Source organism: Heterodontus francisci, chromosome 36 (assembly GCF_036365525.1).
Source record: "Heterodontus francisci isolate sHetFra1 chromosome 36, sHetFra1.hap1, whole genome shotgun sequence".
In the NCBI taxonomy this organism is placed as follows: domain Eukaryota; kingdom Metazoa; phylum Chordata; class Chondrichthyes; order Heterodontiformes; family Heterodontidae; genus Heterodontus; species Heterodontus francisci.
This window is the reverse complement of record NC_090406.1, coordinates 36,317,111-36,344,562: the sequence shown is the minus strand read 5'-3', so window position 1 is coordinate 36,344,562 and position 27,452 is coordinate 36,317,111. Positions and strand designations below refer to the sequence as shown.

The following is a 27,452-nucleotide window of genomic DNA, read 5'->3' as shown; positions in this document are numbered from 1 at the left end:
ACATAAAATGGTAATGAGACCCGAGGCTGAATTTTGGGCTGGCTTCAGGCCTCTCAGTTGGGGAATGGGCAGCGTGATGCAGCATCAAATCTGGGCTCAAGGACAGGCCCACAGACTCACAGCTCCGGGAAACAATAAGTCCAAGTCAAAGCTTCTGGGAGAAACTGTAAAAACTTTAATGAATGCCTTAAATATCACAATAGACAATTCAATGGTAATATCTAATAACACGATTGTGAAATAAGTAGGTTTTTAAAATTAATATTGTTTAAACCTTTATTTTGAATATTTGAAATTTCAGTTACTGAGAAAAAAAAGGCAGTAGAATTTTCAGCAAGTATTTTCAATGATCTGTTGGAGCCCAGAGATCATATTGTGGAATCTCGGGCTAGTAGACAATTGTAGCTTTTATATGTCACATAGTGTGAAATTCTACTGCTGTACAGTCACATCACCGTGCCACTTATAGGAGCAACAGGCACTGCAGGTACTTATAATGAATTTTCAATGAAATGTGTGCCCGCATACCAAATTATAACTTTTTTTAATAAATAAAAAAGGCTTTGAGGGAGTTTTAAAAAATCTAACCACATTAAGCTATGGAATAAGTAATCCGTACCAAGCTCATTAGGTCTGGAATGGCACAGTTGGGACTCAGCATCAAATAGTGAGAACAACACTTGTTGTACCAGTGTGATATTTTACTACTTCCCACAACACCCATCTGAGATTACCGATATGGTGCCAGTTTTATGCTCCATGACTAATACAAACTGGATTGCGATTAGCCAATTGCCTTTTATATAGTAGTGTAACAACCAGTAGACTGAGGAGACTTACATCACATGGGCCTTGGAAGGATTTGAATCCATGTCAGAGGGGGAAAGACCCAGGTCAAACCCACTGAATCCTTCAATCTCCCTTTGCTGTGCTTTAGGCATAACATCCTGCACCCAAGATATTATACATCCGTTGCTCCACATCAATGAAGCTTCTGAATCTGTACCCCTACAGGCCAGTGGTCTCCTTATGGGATGGATAAAGGGACAAATATCCTATACACCCCATATGTATTAAACAAAATGATAGACTTTTACGGGGTCAAATTCACTTATACAAGGCCCGAAACAAACTGGGGATTACATAGATATTTGAAATACACCCCAGAGCACCATTCCGGACAGTACTGAATTAGTGTTGTAACACTACTGTGTTACCCCAGATGCTTTTACTATCTTGTAACATCAGAATGGCACACAAAATAAATGAAAGTTACAACATCGGATTTTTTATTATTATGTAGGACCTTTATAAGCATTTTAAATTCACATTTCAGAAAGAGAACACAATATTTAGAAAAAGCCAGTGCATATCTGTTTCAGACTTCAAAAGAGACTGGGACAGCTTTTTTTTACAAATAAATGGGAAGTAACACATTGGTGGATTTTTGCACATTACATTAATTTGCAGATGAGTTACAGCCTAGTACTTAGAATCCTAAACTGTAGAGATGGATAGACAAATCTTCATGCATGCAAGATCTATGTGCAGAGTTTATAAAAGGGCAATTGGACACATCTAGTGTATACCCCATTTGTTTAATACATTTGTGCTGCCATTTTCCCCGATATTCTAACTAACTGCCTTGTTAAAATTAATTAAACTCAAATAAAACACATAAAAAGAAATCTTAGTCATAACAGAGCTGTACATTCTATTCTCAAAAGTATGATTAAGAAATGCCCAGCACCATTGAAGCTGGGAATGTCAGTTACTGTGAATGTTAGCTACCAACTCAATGACTTTAATTAGGGATTTACCTGATCTAATGGCTCATGGCAGTGAGAACTCCTGCTCATGACTTTGATGAATCCAGTAAGGTTGATTGTTTATAGATTATTCTGTCAGTACACGGTGATGATAATGGGCGCTGTATTTAGCTGACGCAAACAATTAGATACTTTTCCTTTAATGGCCTGCATTGCCCATTCCAGTTTTAAATACAACAGCCCTTTCAGCACTGAAGTGTTTTGAAAAGAATAGTTGAAGCTTCCATCAAATACATTCAACAAAACATTTTACGCCTGAAAATGGGCAGCCAGGAGTTGAAAGGCAGAAGACTTCTCATTCGTCGCATTAACACCCAAGGCCTGCCTGATGCCATATTCAGACGGGCCTGTAAATAGTCAAGCAGCCTACCTGCCTGAAAGAGGCATAAGGCTGCTTTACTATGGAAATCAGGACCATTTTGGGTGCAAGTTGAATTTTTCTCACATTTTTGTTCACTGATTCTCCCCTCTCTTTAAGACACTGAATCACGCTGAGATTTGGCTCCAGAGGCAGACAGCCCTTGAAATCTCACGCCAGTGGCCATTGGACATATGTAAGCATATGTACGGTGTGTTTTTAGGCTGTTTCACCATGTAGGGCATTGGAGCTGAGTTTAATTCCACTCTCCACACGTGCAGGTTCACAGGGCAGTGATCAAAGAACAGGAACTCTGGATGATTTCTTTCATTTCCCTGACTTGAGGTGGACTAAGGCCATCTGTAGCCTTCCAACTACTGCCCTGGCCAAGATTTGTGGACTCAGCACAGGTTAGAGTGATACCTTGGGATTTGGATCTGTGTGACTCAGTCCCACATCAAATGGTGCATTTACCCATTAAAAGGGGGAATATTTCTTAATTGACACTACTCTCTGATTTTTCAGATTGTAGTCTCGTGTATCTTTTTAATGCAGGACCATTATCCATGTCTTTAAAGGGCTAAAATACAGACAGGCAAGCAAACTCTTTTTCATTCCTATGATCAAGTGAAAGCTTCAATATACAATACACTTATCCTTCCAGAATCTGAGTGATTTGGAAGAAATTACATTTTTAAAATTTGATAAATTTTAATCTCATGAGGCGAGGGATGTTTAGTGTTGGGTCATAGTTCATTTTCCTATTTTCGGGCATCGAGTTCAAGCACTTGTTGGTCAGGTACAGCACAGCCAAATGCAGAGCCAGCTCTCTTTTAATGTCTCAAAAATGTGCCATAGTTTCACCCTCAGAAGTTATACCCACTGCTGCAACCATTGTGATATTTTCCATTTCTTGCACTTGCCATCTCAGACTGAGATAGTATCATTGAGATGGCAGCACAGAAGCAGGCCATTCTCTCCATTGTACCTTCATGCCACAATGGAGATTATCTATTCCAATCCCAGTTCCCTGCTTTTTCTCGGAATCCTTTAATAATTCTCTTCTTCAATTGCTTATCTAATTCCCTCTTAAATGTTGTGATCGATTTGGCTTCAGTAGCCACTCGTAATGTGCTCCCTACTATTAGATTGCCAATTTAGTGTCAATTAGTTCCCAATTAGGAGGTAGTTTTGTATTGTGGGTACGTGTCAACTAGAAACTAGATTGACACTGTAGGATCCTGACAGTTAACAGAAAAGACATTTTCATTAGGCTCAGCTTTCTGTGCTCTGCCTTGTGGTACATTTTTCCCAGATACAATGTGATTTGTGTTTTCCAACTTAATATAATTTTGGCCAACACAAAATAAGAACATCAAGTTTTCCAAATAATGTTCATTAATGATACCATCAGTGACTCACATGCAAAGCTTCGAAATTCCTTAACTAAATGTATCAGCATTTTGACATATGTAGCTTGGATTTTGTTTCTCAGTTGGTATATTGCACACAATGTAACTCTTTTATAGTTACTTCTTGCACATACTGAGAAGATGTGAACATACCAGGAGTAGATTCGTGGTGGAGACAGGTTCAATTAAAGCATTCAAAAGATAATTCGACAGTTATATGAAATGGAAGGAAGTGCAGGGTTATGGGGAGAAGGCAGGGTATGGAACTGAGGGAATTGCTCTTTCGGAGAGCCAGTGCAGACATGATGGGCTGAATGGCCTCCTTCTGCACTGTAACAATTTTCTGATTCTAGATTCAGACTACAGAGGCTTTTCATCATTAAGAGTTTCATTACAATAGGGTTTACTACAAGACCAAAAAGAGAATTATACTGTGTTGTTCCAGTCCCTTTATAAAAAGAGGAAACACACTGACACACAAACGCACTCACACAAACGCGCACACAGAGCTTCCCATTAGAACTGGGAGTTTTTTTTTCCCTTCAAAAGATCTCAATAACATCTATCTTCCTCCAGTTGGAATATTCTGAGCTGAGGGCTTTTCTAAAACCAGCATGATTACCATTATCACTCCATGATCAGATGCAAAGAGGGGCATTTCAACGCAAGTAGGTCTGACAGGGAGGATCCTTCCCATTGTTCTTCCCCAAATTGCAACGCCTTGCTTCTGAGTAGCCCTCCATCTAGTGGCCATAATAAGACACTCCTCAACATGGAACAGTGATAGGCTGCCCTGGGACTCACTTGTGACCTATGGCTAGAAATCAAGCGATAAACTACTGAAGTCCCCCTAAACCCCCAATATTTTTGTGGGGGAGGTGTGTTTATTATTTGCCTTGTTAGCCCACAAAATGTTCTAATTATGGGCTTTTCTTTCAAGCTAGCTGCATTGCCCATCTTTTGAAAACCAAACTAGTTACCAATCTTGGTGCCTTTCAGATTTGCTGATAAGGTTCATTGCTTATTCCAATCCATTGCAGCATTGGACATCAGACTGGATTCTCTTTCAACAGGTCTGATGTACAGCATTTGCAGACTGATCAATGAGGAAAGTGTACACTAGGTCTAATATGGTCTGTAACAGTTATGATGTGCATCTATTTGGTGTCCAGGAAAACGGATTTGGCAGCCTTAAGGCAAATTGTATTTATTCTCCTTTGCACATCATGCACTAACAATTATAATTAAGCAAATAAGTTGAAGTAAGCTATGGTTAATGACAGAACTGAACTCCCAGTTGTTTAATTAGGACCATCATGAATCTGTCATAGAATGTTAATCTTTGTTAAGTGCGATGGAGGTAAACAATGCACTATGTACAAGAGAAAGGCTGGCCCCTAAAGTCTTGCATCCAGACTTAGAGTCTAAACCCAGCTCGGAAGCAGTGCCCCACTTGACAGGTTTGGGCAGATTATTCAATTTGGCTTGGGTATGTCTACATTCCATGCCCAAAGCTAAGCCCATGTCAAAAGATTTTTGCAGAGACCCACACAAGGCATGCATAGCATCATGCAATGCAAGGAATGAGTAAGCTGGCTAGGAAGCAACACACTTTTTGTACAATTGTTAATGATCAATTGCATATGGGAGCAGGTCTTGCCATGGTTTAAGCATCCTTCAGGAGGCCCATCAAGGTTCAACATTAACTTCTGTTTGGGAACCCAGCAGTAAATTAAATTTTGACTTAACAACAAAAAAAATTACAAATAGAACTATTATTTATTTAAGTTATAGTATGATGGAGAATTTATTTATATTGTTGTAAATTAAGTTCAAATAGTTCTTTAAAAAAATAATGAATATGGTCGCAGCTAGTTTTAATTCTACATCATTGTTAGGTAGATTCAAAATTAGGCTTCAGGACAAGTTTTTAGACTGAGTATAAGGCAGAAACACTGAGTCTGATGCAGACTTTTGCCACCAGTGCAGGAAACTATGTTGACTAAAATGGATGGGAAATAAATAAGTATTGATCAGGAACAACGACATATCCTTCATAGAATTGCCTATTGGCAATACCATTCTGATGATGGTACACTACTGCTTCTCATTCATTTTTACCCATGCACTAATTCAGTACCAGCAACGTAATGTCCTCTTTGATCTAAGGCCATTGGGTTGAAGCACATTATAAATTGGACGCTTATCCATCAGCCATCTTGTGGGTATAATTGTTCTAGTTCTCCAGTAGAAAGCTACTGCATGGGAAGCTGCAGAAATATCATTGGCCTTAGGATAAATAGCCTGAATGCCTTAAAGGCAGCAAGGCAGTGTTGTCACTGGAGGGACTGTTATCAATGCACTAGAGGAAAGATTGTACTTTAGCGAATACACTTTAATATTGTGCCAATACACTTGTGCGATACTGTTAATTCATCAGCTTAAGTTACTCTTGTCACTGCCTCTGCCAGTGACTGACCTGTAACCACCAGTGCTTCACCCCAGTGTAGTACAGCTCAAAAAACTCCCTCTAGACACATCCCAAGTGCAAAAGGACAAAATCTTAATTCTATGGCTGGGTTTTTCACAGTTCAAGTGGGCGTAGTATGAATATTTCATGTGCCCATCATTATGCTTGGCTGAATTCCAATTGTCAACACTGAGTGAGAAATTGGTAGTAAATGTTCTCAGTGCTCTAAAATTCCTAGGTATACCCGACCCAACACAATAGTTTATGTGCAGTCCATAAATACATGAATACTGAGAAACTCTTTCACAGTCGTTGCAAAATTCAACCATTACACCAGCATCAAAATTATCAGTGCTTCTAAAATTGTACTTATCTAAAATTTTATAAAATGACATTTTCTCCATGAAAAGTTTGTGCTTGCAATCTTCTACAGTAATTGTAATAGGACTCTTACTGCTGCTTTCCAGGAGCCCTGGTAATTAGATTTGCATGTGTATTGGACGGACTTGCAATGTAATGATTGCAAAAGTTTCTATTCCCATATTGATCATTGAGTGGTTAACATGACTCTTTCCCCTTGGATTTTTTTTAAACATAATTTTTGGTCAAACCTAAACCAAATTAATCTAAACAAGCAAAGCTACCAGTTTCTGCACTTCCTTTGATTTAAAGGGCTGCTGCCAAACATTAATCTTCAGAACTTGAGCAAAATGGTCTCCCATCAAATTTAGGTCAAATTTGGACAGCTTAGTTCATTATTCTCTCCTCTTGTTTGATAGCATTAAGTAAATAAATACCAAGTGGTCCTGAAAATATACAGTAATGAAAGGGATTTTGTTTGACCCTGGAAGTAGGAAGTCACCATTTGAGGAGGGGGGACTGGCTAATAGACAAGCTTAAGGGGCTTTGTTCATTTAAAAAGGACACAATTATAAAACCAGGGTTTGTTTTTTTTTAAATGTTGGCTCTCTGTCTGCAAGTCATTCCACGATGCACAGCGCACTTACGAGTCAGTATCAGCAGAGCACCAAGAGTCAAGGAAACTGGGCCTGATTCTGTGCTGTAAATTCTACATAATGTAGAATTAATAAAATGGAACTGTGCTGACATTAAAAAAAATTCAAAGCCAGCTTTATAATTTTGTAGTTTTTGGTTAGATGGCAAACAAAAATAACTTTCCTTAGAGTTTCTTTCCACTTTGAAAGATACATCGGGTTTGTGCTTTTTACCTTTGTTGGTGAAACTGCACTTAGAGTGACCCATGAAATAAGGAGCCCATTTGACATCTGATGATGGAATTACCATCAAGGTCGCAGTATAATAAATGGTACTTCTGGCACTTTTTACAATCTGCTAATGTTGTTTATTTTAATTTTATTTTTTATTTAGAGATACAGCACTGAAACAGGCTCTTCGGCCCACCGAGTCTGTGCCGACCATCAACCACCCATTTATACTAATCCTACACTAATCCCATATTCCTACCACATCCCCACCTGTACCTATATTCCCCTACCACCTACCTATACTAGGGGCAATTTATAATGGCCAATTTACCTACCAACCTGCAAGTCTTTGGCTGTGGGAGGAAACCAGAGCACCTGGCGAAAACCACAATATTTACATTTGGTAACTCCAAGCTCATCCATTAAAGTGTGAGAGGCGTTAAATGTTATTCTCATTAGACTGTCGTAAAATGTAATTTAGATCTGTGTGTTCTGTAAGGTAGTAAGTATTATCCATAATAAATTAACATTGTGGATATAATGTAATAGCATTTAATCGGTCATGTGATAGGACATGAGCAAGCCCTAATACTCATTCGATGACTCATCTGTTAAAGACCGCAAGAACTAGGGTTTGATTCTCAATCTGTGCTGAGGTAACTGCCTCAATTGAGGGGCTAATAGGGTGCATTACAACTGGCTACAGTATCTCAGGTGGAGGCAGGAGAACAATCAGCAATGGCTCCTGCTTCTGCTCTCCATTCAGTGATTGTTGCTTGGAATTGTCTGTTTCTGGATTGCTAGTTCAGAAGAAAATTGGGTTCATCTGTGGTGCTGCCTTGTCCTTAACTGGGTCAAACGGCCTGCATTCAATAGCCAATATAGGAGGACTACTGGCACCTATGAAACTAAACAGTATTACTGCCCTCAGCAGAAGAGGAAAGCAAAAATCAATATTTGGAGGAAAATCTCAGGGTGGTGTATCCTGCCCAAGTCTACTCTCTACACTACTGAAATACCCTATCACGAATCAGAGAGATTTGGTTGGTTCATCTTTTCTTCCTGTTTATTGGTGGTGAGTAGCTAATTAAGGGCAAATTAAGAGGCAATATAAAACTGTTAAACTGTTACCCTATTGGTACACTTTTAAAGGGGATGCAGGATTAGTGAGACCTTGGGGTGGGATGTCGGGATGGAGGAGCATCATGGGGGTATGTGGTGATCAGAGGCTGGGCTGGGGTGAGGTAAGGACTTAGAAAGGGAATTGAAGGCCTCAGAGAACAGAGGAGGCGAGGGAAATCAGAGGGCTGGGGTGGGTAGAGTATGGAAGACCTGGGTGGGTGAGGGGTATTGCAGGCCTTGGTGGGGTAGGAGGGTGGGATCAGCAGCCTTATGGGGCAGGCTGGGGTTGGGGAAATGTGCCCAATCACAGTGGTTCTTCAGGCAGGCATGCTAGATCCAGGAGGTGTAAAGGCACTTACTTCCTGGATCCACTAAGTCTTCACCTAGATGTAGCTGCTGGGTTTCCTGAGGCTCAGGAAACCCCGTCATCCACCTGCCCTTTTTTAAAGTTTAAAACTGCCCCCATAGAGTATAAAAGCAAGGAAGTTCTGCTAAACCTGAATAAAACCCTGGCCAGGCCCCAGCTGGGGTATTGTGGCTAATTCTGGGCACCGCACCTTGGTAGGTGTCAAGGCCTTAGAGAGGGCATAGAAGAGATTTACTAGAATGGACCCAGGCATGTGGGACTTCAGTTATTTGGAGAGACCCAAGAAAATGGAATTGTTCTCCTTTAGAGTAGAGAAGGTTAAGGGGAGATTTGACGGAGGTGTTCAAAATCATGAAGAGTTGATAGAGTAAATAAGGAGAAATTCTTTCCAGTGAGTCGGTAACCAGTGGACACAGATTTAAGGTAATTGGCTGAAGAACCAGAGATGGCATGAGAAATGTTTTTTAATGCAGTGAGTTCTGATGATCTGGAAAGCACTGTCTGAAAGGGTGGTGGAGACTTAGTGGATCCAGCTTCAATAACAACTTTCAAAAGGGAATTGGATAAATACTTGAAAGGGAAAAATTTGGAGGACAGCGGGGAAAGAGCAGGGGAGTGGAATTAACTGAAAAGCTCTTTCAAAGAGCCAGCACAGACACGATGGTCTGAATGCCCTCTTATGCCATATCATTCTATGATATTGAAACCTTTGAGAAGCATGTATGTTTGAAAGAATATGTTGTCATAAATCTAATCTGCATAAATCTGAAATTATGCCCAATGTAGCTCGTCCAAACAAAAGATCATGCTGAATTCATTTCAGCAATGATAAATGATAACAGTAAATTAACTTTATAAACTCATATTACAGTTCTAATAATCTTCTGAAGTGCACTGTCAGTATCTTGTGTTGTTGGATTTTGTTTTATTAGATCAGTAATAAAAACCTTGCTGTGAAAAATTGCTAATTAAAATTCCTGGATAATTTTTCTCTTTGTTACAATGGCTCCTGAAAAGTTAGCAGTAAAGAGAAATCCAGTAAGATTCCTCAGTAATTTTTCTCCCCTACACTACTCCATCCTTCTGAAGCTCATGTTTTTTTTTGCAAAGGAAATGAGTCCTTAATTTTGAGGACAGGCCTTTGTTCTCTAAGGAGTGCTGTTGTCTCCATGCTCAGTTTCCTCCAGTATTTCTCCTTTTTTTGTTTTTAAATATTTGTCCCACATTTTCACAAAGATTAATGAAGAGATAGGAAAGCACAAGGTGTCTCATTTTGCTAAAGGTGTCCTTTCAATACCTGACTTTTTTGATGGTTTAAAGCCTGCGAGGTCAGATTGCCCAGTGACCGATTGGACTGGTTGGTGGAGGTGTACATGGTGTACGGGCACTGGGTCCTTTCTCTGCAGAGCTGTTGAACTTTCCCCTCTGTTAAAAGTTTGATTTCTCACATGTTGTGAGGGTACGGGTGCATTTGCCTTCTCATAATTCCACTGTGTGGAACATGTTGGGTCATCCCCAATATAATCCGGTGGCATTATGGGTGTTGTTGCACCCCTTCTTCTTTTGGGGCTGTTATGAGGAGATACTGAATATTCCACAAAAGCATGGCCACCTCCATTGCCACCCAAGGATGACCTATAGTGAGAACCTGGGTTCTCAAGCTGTTCTCTCATACTATGTGAAAGATAATGGTTGTCGATGACGTCTTTACTATCACTCGTCAGCTCCTGATCCCGCTGAAAGGAATGGCGGGAGGTTGGAATGACCCGCACGTTGCCAAGGTGATGGGACATTGCTTGATGCGAGGAGTCAACAAGGATCATCGGTGATCCTGCGCATGGTTGATCTCTTAGACTTGCATTTATCAGATTCTGCTCCCACTCACAGCTTCTGATGCCCGTACTGCGTTTCTGCTGCAAAGGTGTCTGTTCCGGTGTTGGTAAAACTGCTGAGTCAAGATGATGCTGGCTGGTTTTGATCAAGTTCTTTGACCAACCGTTCTGCATCAGAGGAGCAAGTAGGGTTTCTGGCTGTCCTCTGGACCGGCGCTCTACCATGCCGCCCAGTTTGGTTACACTGACGACAGACTCGCTGTGAGAAAGGATAGTCTCCTTGTCTTTTCTCCTTGTTGTATCCTTTTTGTCCCGATGGCCAATGAACCAACAGACACTGAATCCGGAGATAACTGCTCCTATCACAAAGGCAGCGATGGCTGATATCACAAGGAGGTTGACAGAAACCAGACCATTGGGCTCCTCAACAAAACTTTCATGTATCAGGCCTATAGTGGGAACAAGGTTATACAAATTGAGAAGCATAAACATTATGTTTAATGAGCTACAAAGAAGTTGGGCAACAGTAATCATAATGTCTTTCGATTATGCTACATTTTGTAGTTTTCTACATTTCTTGGTGACCGTGCTAAATGCATCACAGATTTAACTAGCTCATTTTTCTTATGCTTAGCCATATTATGCTCACAAGACACCTCAATTCCACTCTTACAAATACATTTCCTTCAGTATTATTATGATATTTCCATTTCAATTACAATCCACCATTGTAAATGTTAGCCTTCTGCATCGCTCTCTTGAAATCATCACACCGTTTCTTACCCCAACTCACTCTTTGCTGGGATCACAAAACTGTGGAACCACACACCTCCCCCAGTCTTCCCTTCCCCCTTTAATCTGTAGGTTTTTGAAATACAATCTTGGAGACTTTTAACTCTTGGAAGAGGAGTTTACTTATGGGCACACTATAGAAATCTGCCATTCCAGAAACCCTCTTTTAAACTGGAACTTGGCCAGGTTCTTGTGGAGCTGGAATTCTGCGCCAGATGTATCGTCTTTAGCAGCACGCTTTGTTCAGTGCATTTTGCACTACCTAAACACAGAGGCGACTTTGCCTGGTTTTCTGCTTCTTTAAATGAAACCTGTGCACCTCCAGCATAATTTGGGAGTACAGAAATTGGGGTTACTGGGGCAGGTGCAGAAATGTGCTGCTGCAGTTTCTTAAAATGTCACCTGCACTTTCTTAATGGTATTGGTATTTTGTGCTGACTCCAATGGAAATAAAATGGGAGAGATGTAAATGGGCTGCTGAGTCATGAAGAAGTGCTTTACACTATTGTTCCAAGTCAAGATCTACCTGACTGACTCTAATCCTGAGTTTCTGCTCCTTCTCCATCCAATATGAACCATGGAGATGAATTTCAGCCCTGATAATTCCATGTCCTGAGTTGAAAATTTTGGTTTTACTGTAATGCAGACCTGGTAGTGATTCTATTACTGCAGTCAATGCAAAGTAACACTTTGAAAGTTCTCAAGTGGGCTACTGGACGGCCGTAGTCTCCTGAAAAGAATTTAACGAGCTTTTTTTTTGCCAGTTTTTACCTTCCTGGAGGTGCTAGGGTATTACAACCACCTGCAGTCCTCTAGTACTTTGATAGTAGCCATTTCTTACAGGTGAGTCTAGACAGTGAGTATCAGCTCTTCTACCCCAAAAAGAGATCACAGTAGAGCATGATCCTGTCCTCAGCCAATGTCCATGTCCACGCACTTTCCAGCAGGAATGACTGGCCAGTGGTCAGGAGTGAGAACTCTGGTTGATGGTTCTCCTCCCTTGCCCAGAGGCACTGAGTCAATTTAAAAAAAAAATTTGTGCATGGGATATGGGTATCGCTGCCTAGGCCAGCATTTATTGCCCATCCCTAATTGCCCTTGAGAAGGTGATGGTGAGCTGACTTCTTGAACTGCTGCAGTCCTGGGGGTGTAGGTACTCCAACAGTGCTGTTAGGAAGGGAATTCCAGGATTTTGACCCAGCGACAGTGAAGGAACGGCAATATAGTTTCAAATCAGGATGGTGTGTGTCTTGGAGGAGAACTTGCAGATGGTGATGTTCCCATGCATCTGCTGCCCTTGTCCTTCTAGGTGGTAGAGATCGTAGGTTTGGAAGGTTCTGTCGAAGGAGCCTTGGTGAGTTGCTGCAGTGCATCTTGTAGATGATACACACTGCTGCCACTGTGCGTCCGTGGTGGAGGGAGTGAATGTTGAAGGTGGTGGATGGTGTGCCAGTCAAGTGGCCTGCTTTGTCCTGGATGGTGTCGAGCTTCTTGAGTGTTGTTGGAGCTGCACCCATCCAGGCAAGTGGGGAGTATTCCATCACACTCCTGATTTGTGCCTCATGGATGGTGGACAGGCATTGGGGAGTCAGGAGGTAATTTACTTGCCACAGGATTCCTAGTCTCTGACCTGCTCTTGTAGCCAAGGTATTTATATGGCTACTCCAGTTCAGTTTCTGGTCAATGGTAACCCCCAGGATGTTGATGGTGGGGGATTCAGCAATGGTAATGCCATTGAACGTCAAGGGGAGATGGTTAGATTCTCTCTTGTTGGAGATGGTCATTGCCTGGCACTTGTGTGGTGCGAATGTTACTTGCCACTTATCAGCCCAAGCCTGGATGTTGTCCAGGTCTTGCTGCATTTCTACATGGACTGCTTCAGTATCTGAGGAGTTGCGAATGGTAGTGAACATTGTACAATCATCAGCAAACATCCCACTTCTGACCTTATGATCGAGGGAAGGTAATTGATGAAGCAGCTGAAGATAGTTGAGCCAAGGACACTAGCCTAAGGAACTCCTGCAGTGATGTCTTGGGACTGAGATGATTGACCTTCAACAACCACAACCATCTTCCTTTGTACAAGGTATGACTCCAACCAGCAGAGAGTTTTCCCCCTTGATTACCATTTTGCCAGGGCTCTTTGATGCCATACTTGGTCAAATGCTGTCTTGATGTCACTCTCACCTCACTTCTGAGTTCAGCTCTTTTGTCCATGTTTGGACTAAGGCTGTAATGAGGCCAGGAGCTGAGTGGCCCTGGCGGAACCCAAACTGAGTGTCAGTGAGCAGGTTATTGCTCAGCAAGTGCCTCTTGATAGCACTGTCGACGACCCCTTCTATCACTATGCTGATGATTGAGAGTAGACTGATGGGGCGGGTAAATGATCGGGTTAGATTTGTCCTGCTTTGTGTGTACAATTGTAGTAAGTGGGTTGATGCCTGGCTGATATGAGCTGACTTAGCACAGATGGTGATTAAACCTGGCACCACCTAGCTTTACTCTTATGTACTAGTGGTGCCTTCACCCACTAGACCACAGTTCTTGCATTTTACTTTAAGTTTCTTCTTAATGTTAGCAGGAGAACTTGGGACGGGGTCCTGGGTGAATGGGACTTGGTGCGAGTTAGGACACGGGCAGCATAGTTTTTAATCTCCAAGTTTACGGAGGGTAGAATGTGGGAAGCTGGCCAAGAACCCATTGGAATAGGCAAGTCTAAACAAAGACGTGGATGAGCATTTCATGGGACAGATTTCCCTAACTTGAGAGCTATATGAAATCAGCAGAACATCTAAGGTCTGTCAGGCCCTGTATCATTGTCTCAATCTGGTATCTGCATTGGTTGAATCAGACACATTCACAGTGAGATCCCTGCTAATCTCCCATTGGAATTACCCATGGGAAGCAACCGAAACTGACAGCATACACCAAGACCGTTAAGGAAGACTAGCATCTGTATTAAACAACAACAACTTGGATTACATAGTGCCTTTAACACAGTAAAATGTCCCAAGGTGTTTTGCACTGAGTCAAATAAGGAAATATTAATGCTGATAACCAAAAGCTTGGTTAAAGAGGTAAGTTTGAAGGAGCATTTTAAAGGAGGAAAGTGAGAAAAGAGACAGAGGTTTAGGGAGAAAATTCCAGAACTTAGGGCCTTGGCAGCTGAAAGCGCCAATAGTGGGGCAGTTAAAATTGGGGATGCTCAAGAGGCCAGAATTAGAGAAGTGCAGATATCTTGGAGGGTTGTGGGGCTGGAAGAGATTACAGAGATAAGGAGGGGTGAGGCCCTGGAGGGATTTGCAACAACTTTGAGAGCTTTAATTGAGGTGTTGCTTAACTGGGAACTAATGTAGGTCAGTAAGCACAAGGATGATGGATGGATGGGACTTGATGCGAGTTAGGACATGGGAAGCAGTGATCTTGTTCTCAAATTTACAGAGGGTAGATCATGGAAAACTGGTCAGGAGTCCCTTGGAATAGACAAGCCTAGAGGTAACAATGGCATGGATGAGAGTTTCAGCAGCAGCAGTGTGGCAGGGGCAGCGTCAGGCAATGTGAGAGTTGAAATTAGGCATTCTTACCAATGGCACATATATGTGGTCGGAAGGTCACCTCAGGGTCAAATAAAACATTAAGGTTATTAACAAGCTGGTTCAGCCTCAGACAGTTTCCAGGGAGAGGGATGAAGTCAGTGGCTAGAAATGGAGTTTGTGGAAGGGACAATAGCTTTGGTCCTCCCAATATTTAGTTGGAGTAAATTTCTACTCATCCACAACTGAATGTTGGATAAGCAGTCTGACAATTTAGGAACAATAGAGGAGTCGAGAGAGGTGGTGATGAGATAGAGCTGGGTGTCATCAGTACACATGTGAAAACTGATGCAGTTCTTTCAGATGGCAATGCTGAGGGGCAGCATGTAGGTGAGAAATAGGAGGCGGCCAAGGTAGATCCTTGGTGGGACGCCAGAGGTAATGGTGCAGGAGTGGCTAGAGAAGCCATTGCTTAAGAATAAAAACCAAGTGAATACAGTACTACCCAGCTGGATGATTAACTAGACATTGGAGGAGGATGGTGTGGTCACTATGTCAAAGGCTGTAGACCGGTCAAGAAGGACGAGCAGGGATTGTTCTACAATTTACACTTGCCTTTATCTTAATCCATCAATGCAAGGACTTCAGCGATTCAAGAAAGCAGCTCACCACCACCTTCTCAAGGGCAATTTGGTATGGGCAATAGATGCTGGCCTAGCCAGCGATGCCCACATCCCATGAATGAATAAAGAAAGTCCATTGGTTCCCTCATGTATACTTATAAATCTATTTGTAACCTTGTATTATATAAAATTAATTAATATTTCATTGCATGGTCCTGTGAGGTGAATATTACTTAACGGGTTGCTTGCATTAAAGTTCGTTATCCCTTCCATTAATCAGGCAGGAATATAGATTTTTTTATTGAAATTTCTACAATTATATTGATTTCACTTTTTAAGCTAGCAACTGTTTCAGCCTAACTTTCTTTCACAGAAGTTTAATTAGCTTTTCCCCCCCATGGGTATAGTTCATTTCTTTCAATCACTTTTCATAAAGTAAAGTAGCAGGTAAATGAATTATTGAGCAATGGAACCAATTTATTATCCTTTCAATCCTTTCCTGTCCTCTCCAGATTGCACTGACTCATTCTGGGGTAGGGGCATTGGAAGAGAAGTAGGCCATTCAGCCCTTTGAATCTGTTCCATCATTCAATTAGATCATTCTTGATCCAGAACAACACCATTCACCTGCCTTGGTTCTGTAACCTTTAACACCCTCGCCTCACAAAAACCTATAAATCTGAGTTTTGCAAATAATTGGCTTTTCTGAGGATTTCTCAGTTCCAGATTTCTCTTGGAAACCGTCCAGTCCAGCTACCCTTTCTTCCATGTGGGAGCCTAGAGGTGAGTGTTTTAGCAGGGGTTACTGAATAGTGATGAGTGGGAAAAGTGATTTTATCTTCTCTCCCTCAGCCCTGGAGCACTAAGGTAACTATAGCATCTCTATTATTGCTCTGGCTGAGATTGGTTAGCTCAGCACAGATTGAACCAGAGGTCTTCAAGTACTGTATGGTTCAGTTTAGAGATCACAGGGCCCAGAACTCCATTGATCCAACCTGTGTAGCTCCCTCCAACCCACTTCCCCCACCCAACCACAGTAACCCTGCGTAGGGTTGGAATACAGCTCTTTAAATATCCTGCATCTGGAGGACTGGACCAATTGGTGGATTTTTCAATCAGAGCTTGGGAATTTTAAAGAGAGAAAACCTCCATGGAAATAAAAAGGAGGAAGGTGAGCGGGGAGAGAGAAGAAGGGGGACGGAATGGGTGGAAGAAAGTGGGGAGAGGATGAGCAGGAAAGGAGGAGTGAGGATAAGGAAAGTTAGGGAGGGAATGAGGTATTGAACATGGGGTTTAATTTTTGGGGTCTTGCACTTTGGAGTTCTGGTATTACGTACGTGGATGTTACTTTTTTGTAGATGGTCTCATTTTTTTTCATATAGGCTTCCAACTTTTTGATTACGGTGTCTCACTTTTGGAGGGAATAATTTTTTTTTGTGTTTGTGGGGCCCTCACTTTTGGCAGGCTCACTTTTTGTCTGCATGTGGGTCTTACATTTATGTGTATGGCAGTCGCATTGTTTTGTGTATTGATGGGTTACAAGTTTCGGGACCACCATAGATATTGGAGGGGAATTTTTACTTACCTGACCTGCAGAGGTCAATCAGAAAATCACATGGAACCCGCAATTCAGGATTCCCCACACCTTGTGGAGTATGACTGGCTGGGCCTCCAGCCGGACAGGGAGCCAGTTGGTCAAGGACACAGCAACTTGTAAGTCTATGCCAGGATTTTGGAGTTGGGGGGGGGGGTGGGGTTGGAGGTGGAGGGGTTTGTTTGGGGATGGGGGATTGATTGGGTGGGCTGCCAATCCCGGGTGGGGGGACGGATTGCAGGGATTACAGGCCTGAGGAGGGAGGAGAATGGGAGATCTGAGTCCTTGGCATGGAAGGCCTAGGGATCAGAGGTCCCGTGGGGATTATTGGAATGGGGAGGCCAGGGATTGTGAGGGTGGGGGGGCCTGATGGCAGAGGTGGGGGGAGGGGGGCAGGAGTGTAGATGGAGGCCTTCCGTGGGGGGGGGGGGGGGGGAGGGTGGGGCGAGGGTCTGTTGGGAAAGTGCCGGTCAGAGAGGCTCCTCAGTCAGACCCCTGGATCCATGAGCTAGCTATAAAGGCACTAACCTCCTGAATCCACCAAGCCCTCACCTCAATGCAACGCTTGGAAAGCCTTGCTGACAACAGTCAAAGTCAAAAACCTGAATGACAATGAGGCTCACAGCCTCAGTATCATATTTAAAGTCCCGACTCACCTCCTTGGAGAGGGTTGGCCCTCTTCCAGTCTCAGTTAAAGCCAGAAATAGGTGGGGTTCGTTTGGGAACCAGATTTTTCAGACTTTAACCCCTCCACCTAGCCCAAACCTACCCTTATTTTTAGGTTAAAATTATAGCAGATCGCTCAGACTGTATGCAGTCTGACTGCTTTATGTTCAGCTCTGTGCCTGTACTGCCCAATATGTAACTACATGATGATGTAACCCAGGAGCTCCTTATGATGTGAAGTGGGGTCCCCCAGTCTCCTACTGTAACACTGCAGAAGATCAGCAGAAACCTGCGAGAGTTGATGTAAACACTAGGTTAACATTTTTTTTCTTCAGGATTTCCTTCAAAATTATGGTGGGAGATCAGAAACAGCTCCCTCAGAAAAAGAAAAGCGAGGCTTGTGTTTATGTAGCGCTTTATAGGACCACCCAGACGTTTCAAAGCGCTTTATAGCCACTGAAGTACTTTTGAAGTGTAGTCACTGTTGTAATGCAGAATTCCAGGCGCACATCTCTTACAGGCACGTTTATGCTCGCTCAAACTTTTCGAAAGTGGACTGAGAAGCATGTAATCGGACAAGGCTCGATATGAAAGCTGCTTTATTTCAAACCGTAAACGCACTGAGTACTAAAGCAAATCCCACTTCTCAGCTCCACTTCTCTCCTCAAAATATGGGCAAAAATACTCACCCTCACAGCCTGTCCCTCTGGTATTTTGGGCAATACCATTTTTTCCTAGACTACTACCGGCTGTAAATACAAATTTTCTGGTCTTAGGCCTACGCCTCCCAGCCTGCTATTTAAAACTTGACTACCTTATGTCCCTTTCACTCCATGTTCCCAGCCAGGAAAAAGGCCTTTCAACAAGACCAGCTATTTCTCTCCTTCTCTCCTTCGAGTGTAGGTTTAAGGAAAACATCTCCCACTAGTTTCAAAATGAATGGGAGTCATGCTGACTAATAGGCCTAGGATGAGATAATTGACTCATATTATCAGTCTGGAATAGACTGTGAGCTGCAGCTTTCTACAAACTGATTCATCTGGTATTAATACACATCTTCAAATGACTGCAGCATTTCTTTTTGAAAAAATTGTGAATTCACTTTGTTTGAAAACATACTTGAACATAATTAAAAGCAGAAAATAATGGAAATACTCAGGAGAGGCAGCATCTGTGGAGAAAGAGACAACGTTAACCTATTCAGGTCAATGACCTCTTGTCAGAACATTTCAACACAACTCAATCCTAAAATGCTTTCAATTTAAAAAAAAAATCAAACATCCCGAAACTTGAGTAAGAGTACTGCCTTTTGTGGATAGGATCACAATTTTGTGCTTTTGGGGAGATTTTGCTTTTTTGGGTTTCTCACATTTTCATTGATATGGATTTTTTTGATGCGTGCATCAGGATCTTGCTTCACCGTGTAATCATATTTAGCTTACTCACTGGTTTTGTCAAGTGTTTCCAATAATAAGCTAGACAATAGGTTCTGATGCAAGGTCAATGACCAGAAGCGTTAAACTCTATTTCTCTTGGCACAGATATGCTGAATATTTCCAGCATTTTCTGTTCTATTTACAGTAAGTTGGACATAACTGCTTTGAAATGAGGGATGACAATTGGAAAGGGGGCTTTTTTAAAAAAAAAAAGCTATTTAAATGAATTGAAAGCATCAATCAAAACCAAGTCCCAATATTTACCAACAATGAATGCATAGGATCATAAACAATGTACAACAAAACCCAATTATTTTTAGTTACTATTTAGGATTTTTTATATATATATTAAACTTTGAAATTAATTGCTTTTTGATTTGTACAGTGCAGAAATCCATAAAAGTACATAAATATTCATTATTCTCACACTTACTCCCCTGGGTTGGCATAAGTTTGTATTACACAGATCTGTTATGTCTCTTATGTTGCATGTAGGTGTCTCATCTTAGTTTGTAAAAAAAATTAGTTTGCATCCATGGAAACAGTCAATTCCAATTATCAGAAAAGCTGTTTTTATTAACATTGGATTCATTTATCAGAAATTCATGGCAAAAATAAAATGTTTTCTGTGTATTTTCTTTAGTGCAAATGTAAGCTTGTCCAAAGCATTTCATGATTTTTATTTGGATGAAATTTGTATTAGTCAAAATGAAGAACGGCTCAGCTGGTGAATGGAAATCTTTTTCATGTCAGACACCCAAGCTCTGAACTTCAAAGGACCCATTCTGCCAATGCAAGTGCAGCAGAGTGGAACACCCACCTAATCAAGCCCCAGGCCAGAGATCCCAAAAACCCTCTGGGATGAGGCCATTTGCCTAGCTGTGGCAAGTGCATCTGCCTTTAGGGCACATCAGGAGTGCTCGCCTTGAACTTCCAGTGAAATGGCAGAGTGGTAATTTCCAGTGGTTGAGATGAGGGAAACCTGGCTGACATTTACCCTTCCTAGCATAAGGCACATGGGCCAATTTTAGCAGGGCTGATGGTCCCCCACTTTATTACCTAATTCAGCTCACACTTGAGAGATTGCAACTAGATGTTTATGATCTATGTGGTTACCACAATGGATGGTTCATTATCCCACTGCGACATCAGTGACAATGAGATTCATTTTAAAGGTGCACGTATGTCCGGCACAAACTCACCTTCACAGTCACCCAGGTGTGTTGTATTTCCATGCTCGACATCCTGTTCAAACGGAATACTGCAGGGAAAACAAAAGAAGAACATTTAACAGTTTATGCCCAATTTGTGTAACAATAATCTATAAAGAACCTTCTCTATTGTCATTTAAAAAATTTATTCCCTTTTAGGTTGAAAACATGAAGGGAAACTATGAAAGATTGCAATAATCTGTTACAGTCCAGATGATAGTAAGTTTTAAAAAGATGTTTCCTCCCAAACTTGACTCAATTCCCTGAGTATCTTCTGGTACCTCATCATTTTTCAAGCATAAGCCTGGGAGCAAATGGTTGGCAGGTTTGTCAATTGTGGAAGAGACATCACAGCTAGCCTGATCCTGTCTGGATTCAATGTCATTGTCAGTGTTAAGGCTCACTCATGAAGAATATCAATTTGACTGAGGTACCTGGAGAAAAGGAATAGGAAAGGAGGAGAATCCTCTCCCCAAATACTTTGTCCCTGAAATCCCATTGTTGGATATTAATGTACAAATGCTTAATGCGTCATTTGAAATTCATATCTTTGCAACTTTACCAGAGTCAATAACCTATTTTAAACAAAAGCGAAATACTACAGACGCTGGAAATCTGAAATATAAACAGAAAATGCTGGAAATACTCAGCATGTCTGGCAGCATCTGTGGAGAAAGTATCAGAGTTAACGTTTCGGGTTGATGTCCTTTCATCAGAACTGGGAAAAATTAGAGATGGAATAGGTTTTAACCAAGTGAAACTGGGGGTGGGATGGGAAAGGGGGGGAGGCAGAAGAATAAAAGAGGTTTGCGATAGGGTGGAAGGCGGGAGAGATTAAATAACAAAAGTGTTCATGGTGCAAGGCCAAAGGGAATGGTAATAGAACAAGTGAATAGTCAAAAGATGCATCTAAAGGAGGGGTGAATGGTTGAAACATGGACATCTGCTGTCCAAAAGCAAAAAAAAAGAAAAACGAGAGAAAAAACAAAACTGGCAAAGAAAAAGGAAGTAGAATGGGGCAGAGGTTATGACCTGAAATTGTTGAACTCAATGTTGAGTCCAGAAGACTGTAAGGTGCTAATTGAAAGATGACGTGCTGTTCCTTGAGCTTATGTTGAGCTTCAGTGGAACATTGAAGGAGGCCAAGGACAAAGAGGTCAGAGTGGGAGCAAGGTGGAGAACCAACATGACAGGCGACTGGAAGCTCAGGGTCATGGTTGTGGACTGAACACAGGTGTCCCGCAAAGTAGTCACCCAAACTGCGTTTGGCCTCCTCAATGTAGAGGAGACTGCATTGTGAGCAACGTTCACTCAAAATTTTTTTTGGAGTGCATGGGTGATTTCTTTACATGCGTGGGTCCTTTAAATTTTTTTTGTGGCCATGCATGCGCGTTAACTTAAAGGGGATGACTTGTGTGTGGCCTGTGTGTGGCCCCCTGGGAACATTGATCATGAGCAGCAAACACAGTATACTAAAGTGAAAGTAGTACAAGTGACAGTAAGAAGAGAAGAGTTAAAAGGGCACATTGTTACGAGTGCTTCATTTTTTTTTGTTAAATTTTGAGAATTTGTTTTTTTAGATTTTGGATTTAGAGATACAGCACTGAAACAGGCCCTTCGGCCCACCGAGTCTGTGCTGACCATTAACCACCCATTTATACTAATCCTACACTAATCCCATATTCCTACCACATCCTCACCTGTCCCTATATTCCCCTACCACCTACCTATACTAGGGGCAATTTATAATGGCCAATTTACCTATCAACCTGCAAGTCTTTTTTGGCTGTGGGAGGAAACCGGAGCACCCGGAGGAAACCCACGCAGACACAGGGAGAACTTGCAAACTCCACACAGGCAGTACCCAGAATTGAACCCGGGTCGCTGGAGCTGTGAGGCTGCAGTGCTAACCACTGCGCCACTGTGCCGCCCACAAAAATTTGTATTTTAAAACTGAAAAGGATGCCATGGATGCTGGAACTTTTTTTTTAAAGGGAGGTCGCCAGAAGGTTTGGACTGAGGTTGAACTGTAAACAGTTACTGGAAGACACCTGTTTTCAAATAACCCAGCAGGGGTTGTTTTTGACTTGGGGAGATGTTTACAAAGAAATGATAGGCCAAGATTTATGGAGGTCAGGAGACTTGACTTCTGGAATGTGTTCAGTTTCAATTTGAAGTACTAAAAAAGCCAGTTGGCGTTTTGCCTGCAACAGAAGAAGAACAGCTAAGCTCTCTCTCTTGAAAATCCTGCAGCCAATGCTTCAGATTCCTATTTCCTCCTGTATTTGAAGAAACCCTGCATGTTTAAAGAAACCTTGCATATTGAATGTGTGGTAACTGAGACCTTATTGCTGCATGGCAGCATCTGTGGAAAGAAAATGCTGCCAGACCTGCTGAGTGGTTCCAGCACTTCTTGTTTTTATTTCAGATTTCCAGCATCCGCAGTATTTTGCTTTTACCTTATTGCTGCATTCCTGCTGTATGACCTATTTGCAGCTTCTTTAGCTGCATCACTTGGAAGCCTACCCAAACTGATCTTCAACATTGCCTGGAAAGAACTGTTCTTGGAAGATCCCATTGATAGCCGTCTATACACATTTGGTCCGCCAAACCAAAACTAAGGACAACTTTCCATACCTTCTTTTCAGCCCAAGTGGGTTTTTTTCCCTTCTGTTTTCTTTGTAACAGCTTTAATCAAAAATCCCTTTTATTTTCCTAGTTAACTGGTTGTGTATGTATGTGTGTGTGTACCAGGGCTAGGATAAATAAGGGGCTTTAATATTTCAATTAGTGTGTATATTTTACTTCATTATTGGTGAAGACTTGGTTTCTAATAAACTGATAATTTTGTTGTTTATTAAAGAAACGTGGTTGGTGTATTTATTCTGGGGAAAAATAGAGTACATGATTGACTGTATTGGTAAGTGGGAACATTTAAATATATATTGTCACCTGTGAAGAAGTGGGACTAGAATAAACAGTGCACTCCTCCCACCTCGGTTGTAACAACGGGTTGCATCATCTGTGTTTGCATGGAATGGTGCTGTAGCAAGGGGAGGGGATGTTGGGATGATTGAGGAATGGACAAGGGTATTGCAGAGGGAATGGTCTCTCTGGAATGCTGAAGGGGGAGGGGAGAAGATGTGTTTGGCGGTGGCATCAGGTTGGAGGAAATGGCAAGGATGATCTGTTGAATACCGAATGGGGTAAAAGGTAAGGAAAAGGGGAACTCTATCATGGTCTGGGAGGGAGGGGAAGGGGTGAGAGTAGAAGTGCGTGGAATGGACACAGTCTAGGGCCCTGTCAACCACGGTCCAGGGGAATCCTCAGTTGGAAGCTAGTATGGAAGGTCAGAATAGATGTGATGGAGACAGAGATACTATGAAAATGGAATAGAGTCCTTACAGGAAGTGGGGTGTGAGTAAGTGTAGTCTAAGTAGCTGTGGGAGTCAGTGGGCTTATAGAAAATATTAGTTGATACCCTATCACTAAAAATGGAGACAGAGAAGTTGAGGAAAGGAAAGGCAGAGTTGGAGATGGACCATGTGAAGATCAGATCAGGGTAGAAATTGGAAGCAAAGTTGATGAAATTTTCCAGTTCAGGGTGAGAGCAGGAAATGGCATCAATGTACCGGAAAAAAAGGTGAGGGAAGCTGCCTGAGTAGGACAGAAACAAAGAACGTTTCACATCTCCCACAAAAAGGCAGCATAGTTAGGACCCATGCGGGTACCCATAGCAACACCTTTTATTTGGAAGAAGTGAGATGAGTTAAAGGAGAAGTTCTTCAATGTGAGAACCAGTTCAGCCAGGTGAAGAGGGTAGTAGTGGATGGGTGTGAAATGTTGGAAGTCTGCAAGTGTGACTCCAAGCTTCCAGTCACCAGTCATTTTAATTCTCTGCCCTACTCTCACTCTGTCCTCGGCCTCCTACACTGTTCCAATAAAGCTCAATGTAAGCTCAAGGAACAGCCCCTTATCTTTCATTTTGGCACTTTACAGCCTTCTGGATTTAAAGTTGTTCAACAATTTCAGATCATAAACTCTGCCCCCCATTATGTTTCCTATTTTGTCGGTTTTGATTTTTCTCTCATTTTTCTCTTTTTTTTTTGCTTTCGGACTGCAGATGTCCATGATTCTGCCATTCACACCTCCTCTCGACACATCTTTTGCTTCTTTACTTGTTCCATTACCATGTCGTTTGGCTTTGCACCTTGAAACCTTTTGTCATTTAATCTCTCTTGCCCTCCACCCTCTCACAGATCTCCCCTTTTGTTCTTTTTCCCACCATCCCCTGCATTTCACTTGCTTAAAACCTATTACATCTCTAACTTTTCCCAGTTCTGATGAAAGATCACAAACCTGAAGCATTAACTCTGTTCCTCTCTCAACCTATTTTAAACAGTCTTTACTATTTCAGTGGAGAAATGATTTTCACATGGACGCATTAAGCATTCATATGCCAGTACCACACTGCTGTATGAATTATGCTCTGTGTCCATGAGTGAAGTTAATCCTTGAAGACTTGTGAAGCAACACTGAAATTTTCTGATAACTTCAGGCAGAAAGTAAGTAAACAGTGATGTCAGCAAGACTAAGATACCAATAGGAAATCTATAGGTGAGTAACAGCCCATCATAATGCTAGACTAGAATTGATCATCAATCACCAGCCAAGTTTGCACCCTCTGCCCACAGGGCTCATGACTCCCAGATAACAATTACGTACTCATTTTATGCATTTTGGGAGTGAGTTGGCAGTAAATTCCTTGGGCAGCACAGTGGCGCAGTGGTTAGCACCACAGCCTCACAGCTCCAGTGACCCGGGTTCAATTCTGGGCACTGTCTGTGTGGAGTTTGCAAGTTCTCCCCGTGTCTGCGTGGGTTTTCGCTGGGTACTCCGGTTTCCTCCCACCACCAAAAGACTTGCAGGTTGATAGGTAAATTGGCCATTATAAATTGCCCCTCGTCTCGGTAGGGGAATATAGGGACAGGTGGGGATGTGGTAGGAATATGGGATTAGTGTAGGGTTAGTATAAATGGGTGGTTGATGGTCGGCACAGACTCGGTGGGCCGAAGGGCCTGTTTCAGTGCTGTATCTCTAAATAAATGCATTTCTTTTTTGAGAAGTGCTAAAGGACCGTTCTGTTTAAGCTAACACTGACTCAGGCACTTTAACCTTTCTTTTGAAAGTGGGATGAGTTCTTGTTTTCAGTGCAGTTGGTTTCCATCTGTGTGCTCTCCTCACACAGGACATTATTTACAAACTCTGCGCTCTTGGGAGATAATATCATTAGTGAGAAGCAGATTTTCAGGCGTAGAGCAGCAGTTACAGTCAGAAGCAAACTTAAATAATTAGAATTTAAATGGAGGTGTGGATAGGGTGGATGAAGAGGAATCGTGGCTTAAGATCTAATGTTAGCTTGCTGATTAAAAATTAATTGCAAACTTTCGTAACTTTAACAAGTAATCACGGCATAAAGCAAATGGAAAAATAATTGTCTTCCAATTTGAAGATCAGGCCTCCGATACCCAGTTATTTATTTATTTATTTAGAGGTACAGCACTGAAACAGGCCCTTCGGCCCACCGAGTCTGTGCTGACCATCAACCACCCATTTATACTAATCCTACACTCATTCCATATTCCTACCACATTCCCACCTGTCCCTATATTTCCCTACCACCTACCTATACTAGGGGCAATTTATAATGGCCAATTTACCTATCAACCTGCAAGTCTTGGCATGTGGGAGGAAACCGGAGCACCCGGAGGAAACCCACGCAGACACAGGGAGAACTTGCAAACTCCACACAGGCAGTACCCAGAATTGAACCCGGGTCGCTGGAGCTGTGAGGCTGCGGTGCTAACCACTGCACCACCCCTGTGCCACCGTGCAGATAAGACACTCAAAAACCCGATTTTCTGGTCCAGCATTGGAAAGGTTGCAACCTCGACTTAAAACAAAGACTCAGATGTGCAGTGCAATCTGAGCAGATTTGTAAGTATTTTGTCTCCAGCAACATCACAAAGTAAAATACCTCACAGAGCAAAGTGATCAAGAAATATTAGTATAATAAGCCAGATTGATTAACTTGGGATGTACATCTTTCAATGGTGAGTCCCTCCCATTTTGAAACAGAGCTTAGGCCATAGGGGTTCACTTGATTCTACCTGGTTCCTGGTTCCAAATATGCACACGCTCCATCTCCAACCCAGCCACAGTATGGGTCACGAGTGCCAATGCAGCTCCTTTAGAAATATTTGAAAAATTCATTAATTCTATTGTCAGATAAAAAGAAAGACTTGCATTTATATAGCACCTTTCATGACCTCCAGATGTCCCAAAGCACTTTTGAAGTGTAGTCATGGTTGTAATGTGCTTTCTTTTTTCTTTGTTCGACAAAGTTACAAAAAAAGCAATATAATTTGTCAATGTTTGTTTTCTCAGATTTTCTCTCCTCTCCTGAACATGTTGATTTTTGCTGGGGTTTGGTTCTACAGACACCTCACTCAAGTAGCTGTTCTTTATGGGTAATTGTTGAGCAAGCTATTTGTTTGCAGGAGGCTTTGCAACTGAAGCTCACCCTGACCTCACTTGGCACCCAAACATGAATTTCTAGCAAGAGGTCCTGGACAATGGAAAGACTAGCTGATTTTTTCCTCTCTAGCCCAAGGGAGGCTGAGGCCATAAGTAATGTGCAGGTTGAGATGAGTTAACTCAGCACAGATCAAGGATCGAACCTGGGACCTTTATGACTTGTATGATTCAGCTCCATACTGAACAGTACATAGTCACTGGGGAGCTAGGGCAGAGCGCACTCGAGACAATGGACTGCTTCATAAACTATTAAATAATAGTTTGGGGTAGAACTGTTGGTTTTGACAGCCATAGACCGAGATGATCAAATAATCCTGACATGCAATGGTTCCACTCCTATTGGGGCTTGAGGATATGTTGTCTGAAGCACAGCAGGCTTAGACT

At 42.0% G+C, this 27,452-nt stretch overlaps 1 protein-coding gene across 3 annotated transcripts in view; it reads right to left on the bottom strand.

The window, feature by feature from the left end:
• Positions 1 to 235: 235 nt before the first annotated feature.
• sema6bb (sema domain, transmembrane domain (TM), and cytoplasmic domain, (semaphorin) 6Bb) overlaps positions 236 to 27,452 on the bottom strand; it is a 578,950-nt gene continuing 551,733 nt past the window's right edge. For 2 of the 3 annotated variants that reach the window (XM_068016533.1, XM_068016532.1), the window contains 3 exons: positions 26,642 to 26,719; positions 20,463 to 20,521; positions 236 to 11,065 (listed from right to left, as the gene is read on the bottom strand). In XM_068016533.1, coding sequence (XP_067872634.1) covers positions 10,053 to 11,065; positions 20,463 to 20,521; positions 26,642 to 26,719 — 1,150 coding nt within the window. In that variant the 3' untranslated portion in view covers positions 236 to 10,052. The remainder of the gene's footprint in view (positions 11,066 to 20,462; positions 20,522 to 26,641; positions 26,720 to 27,452) is intronic. The other variant, XM_068016534.1, reaches the window with a different exon arrangement.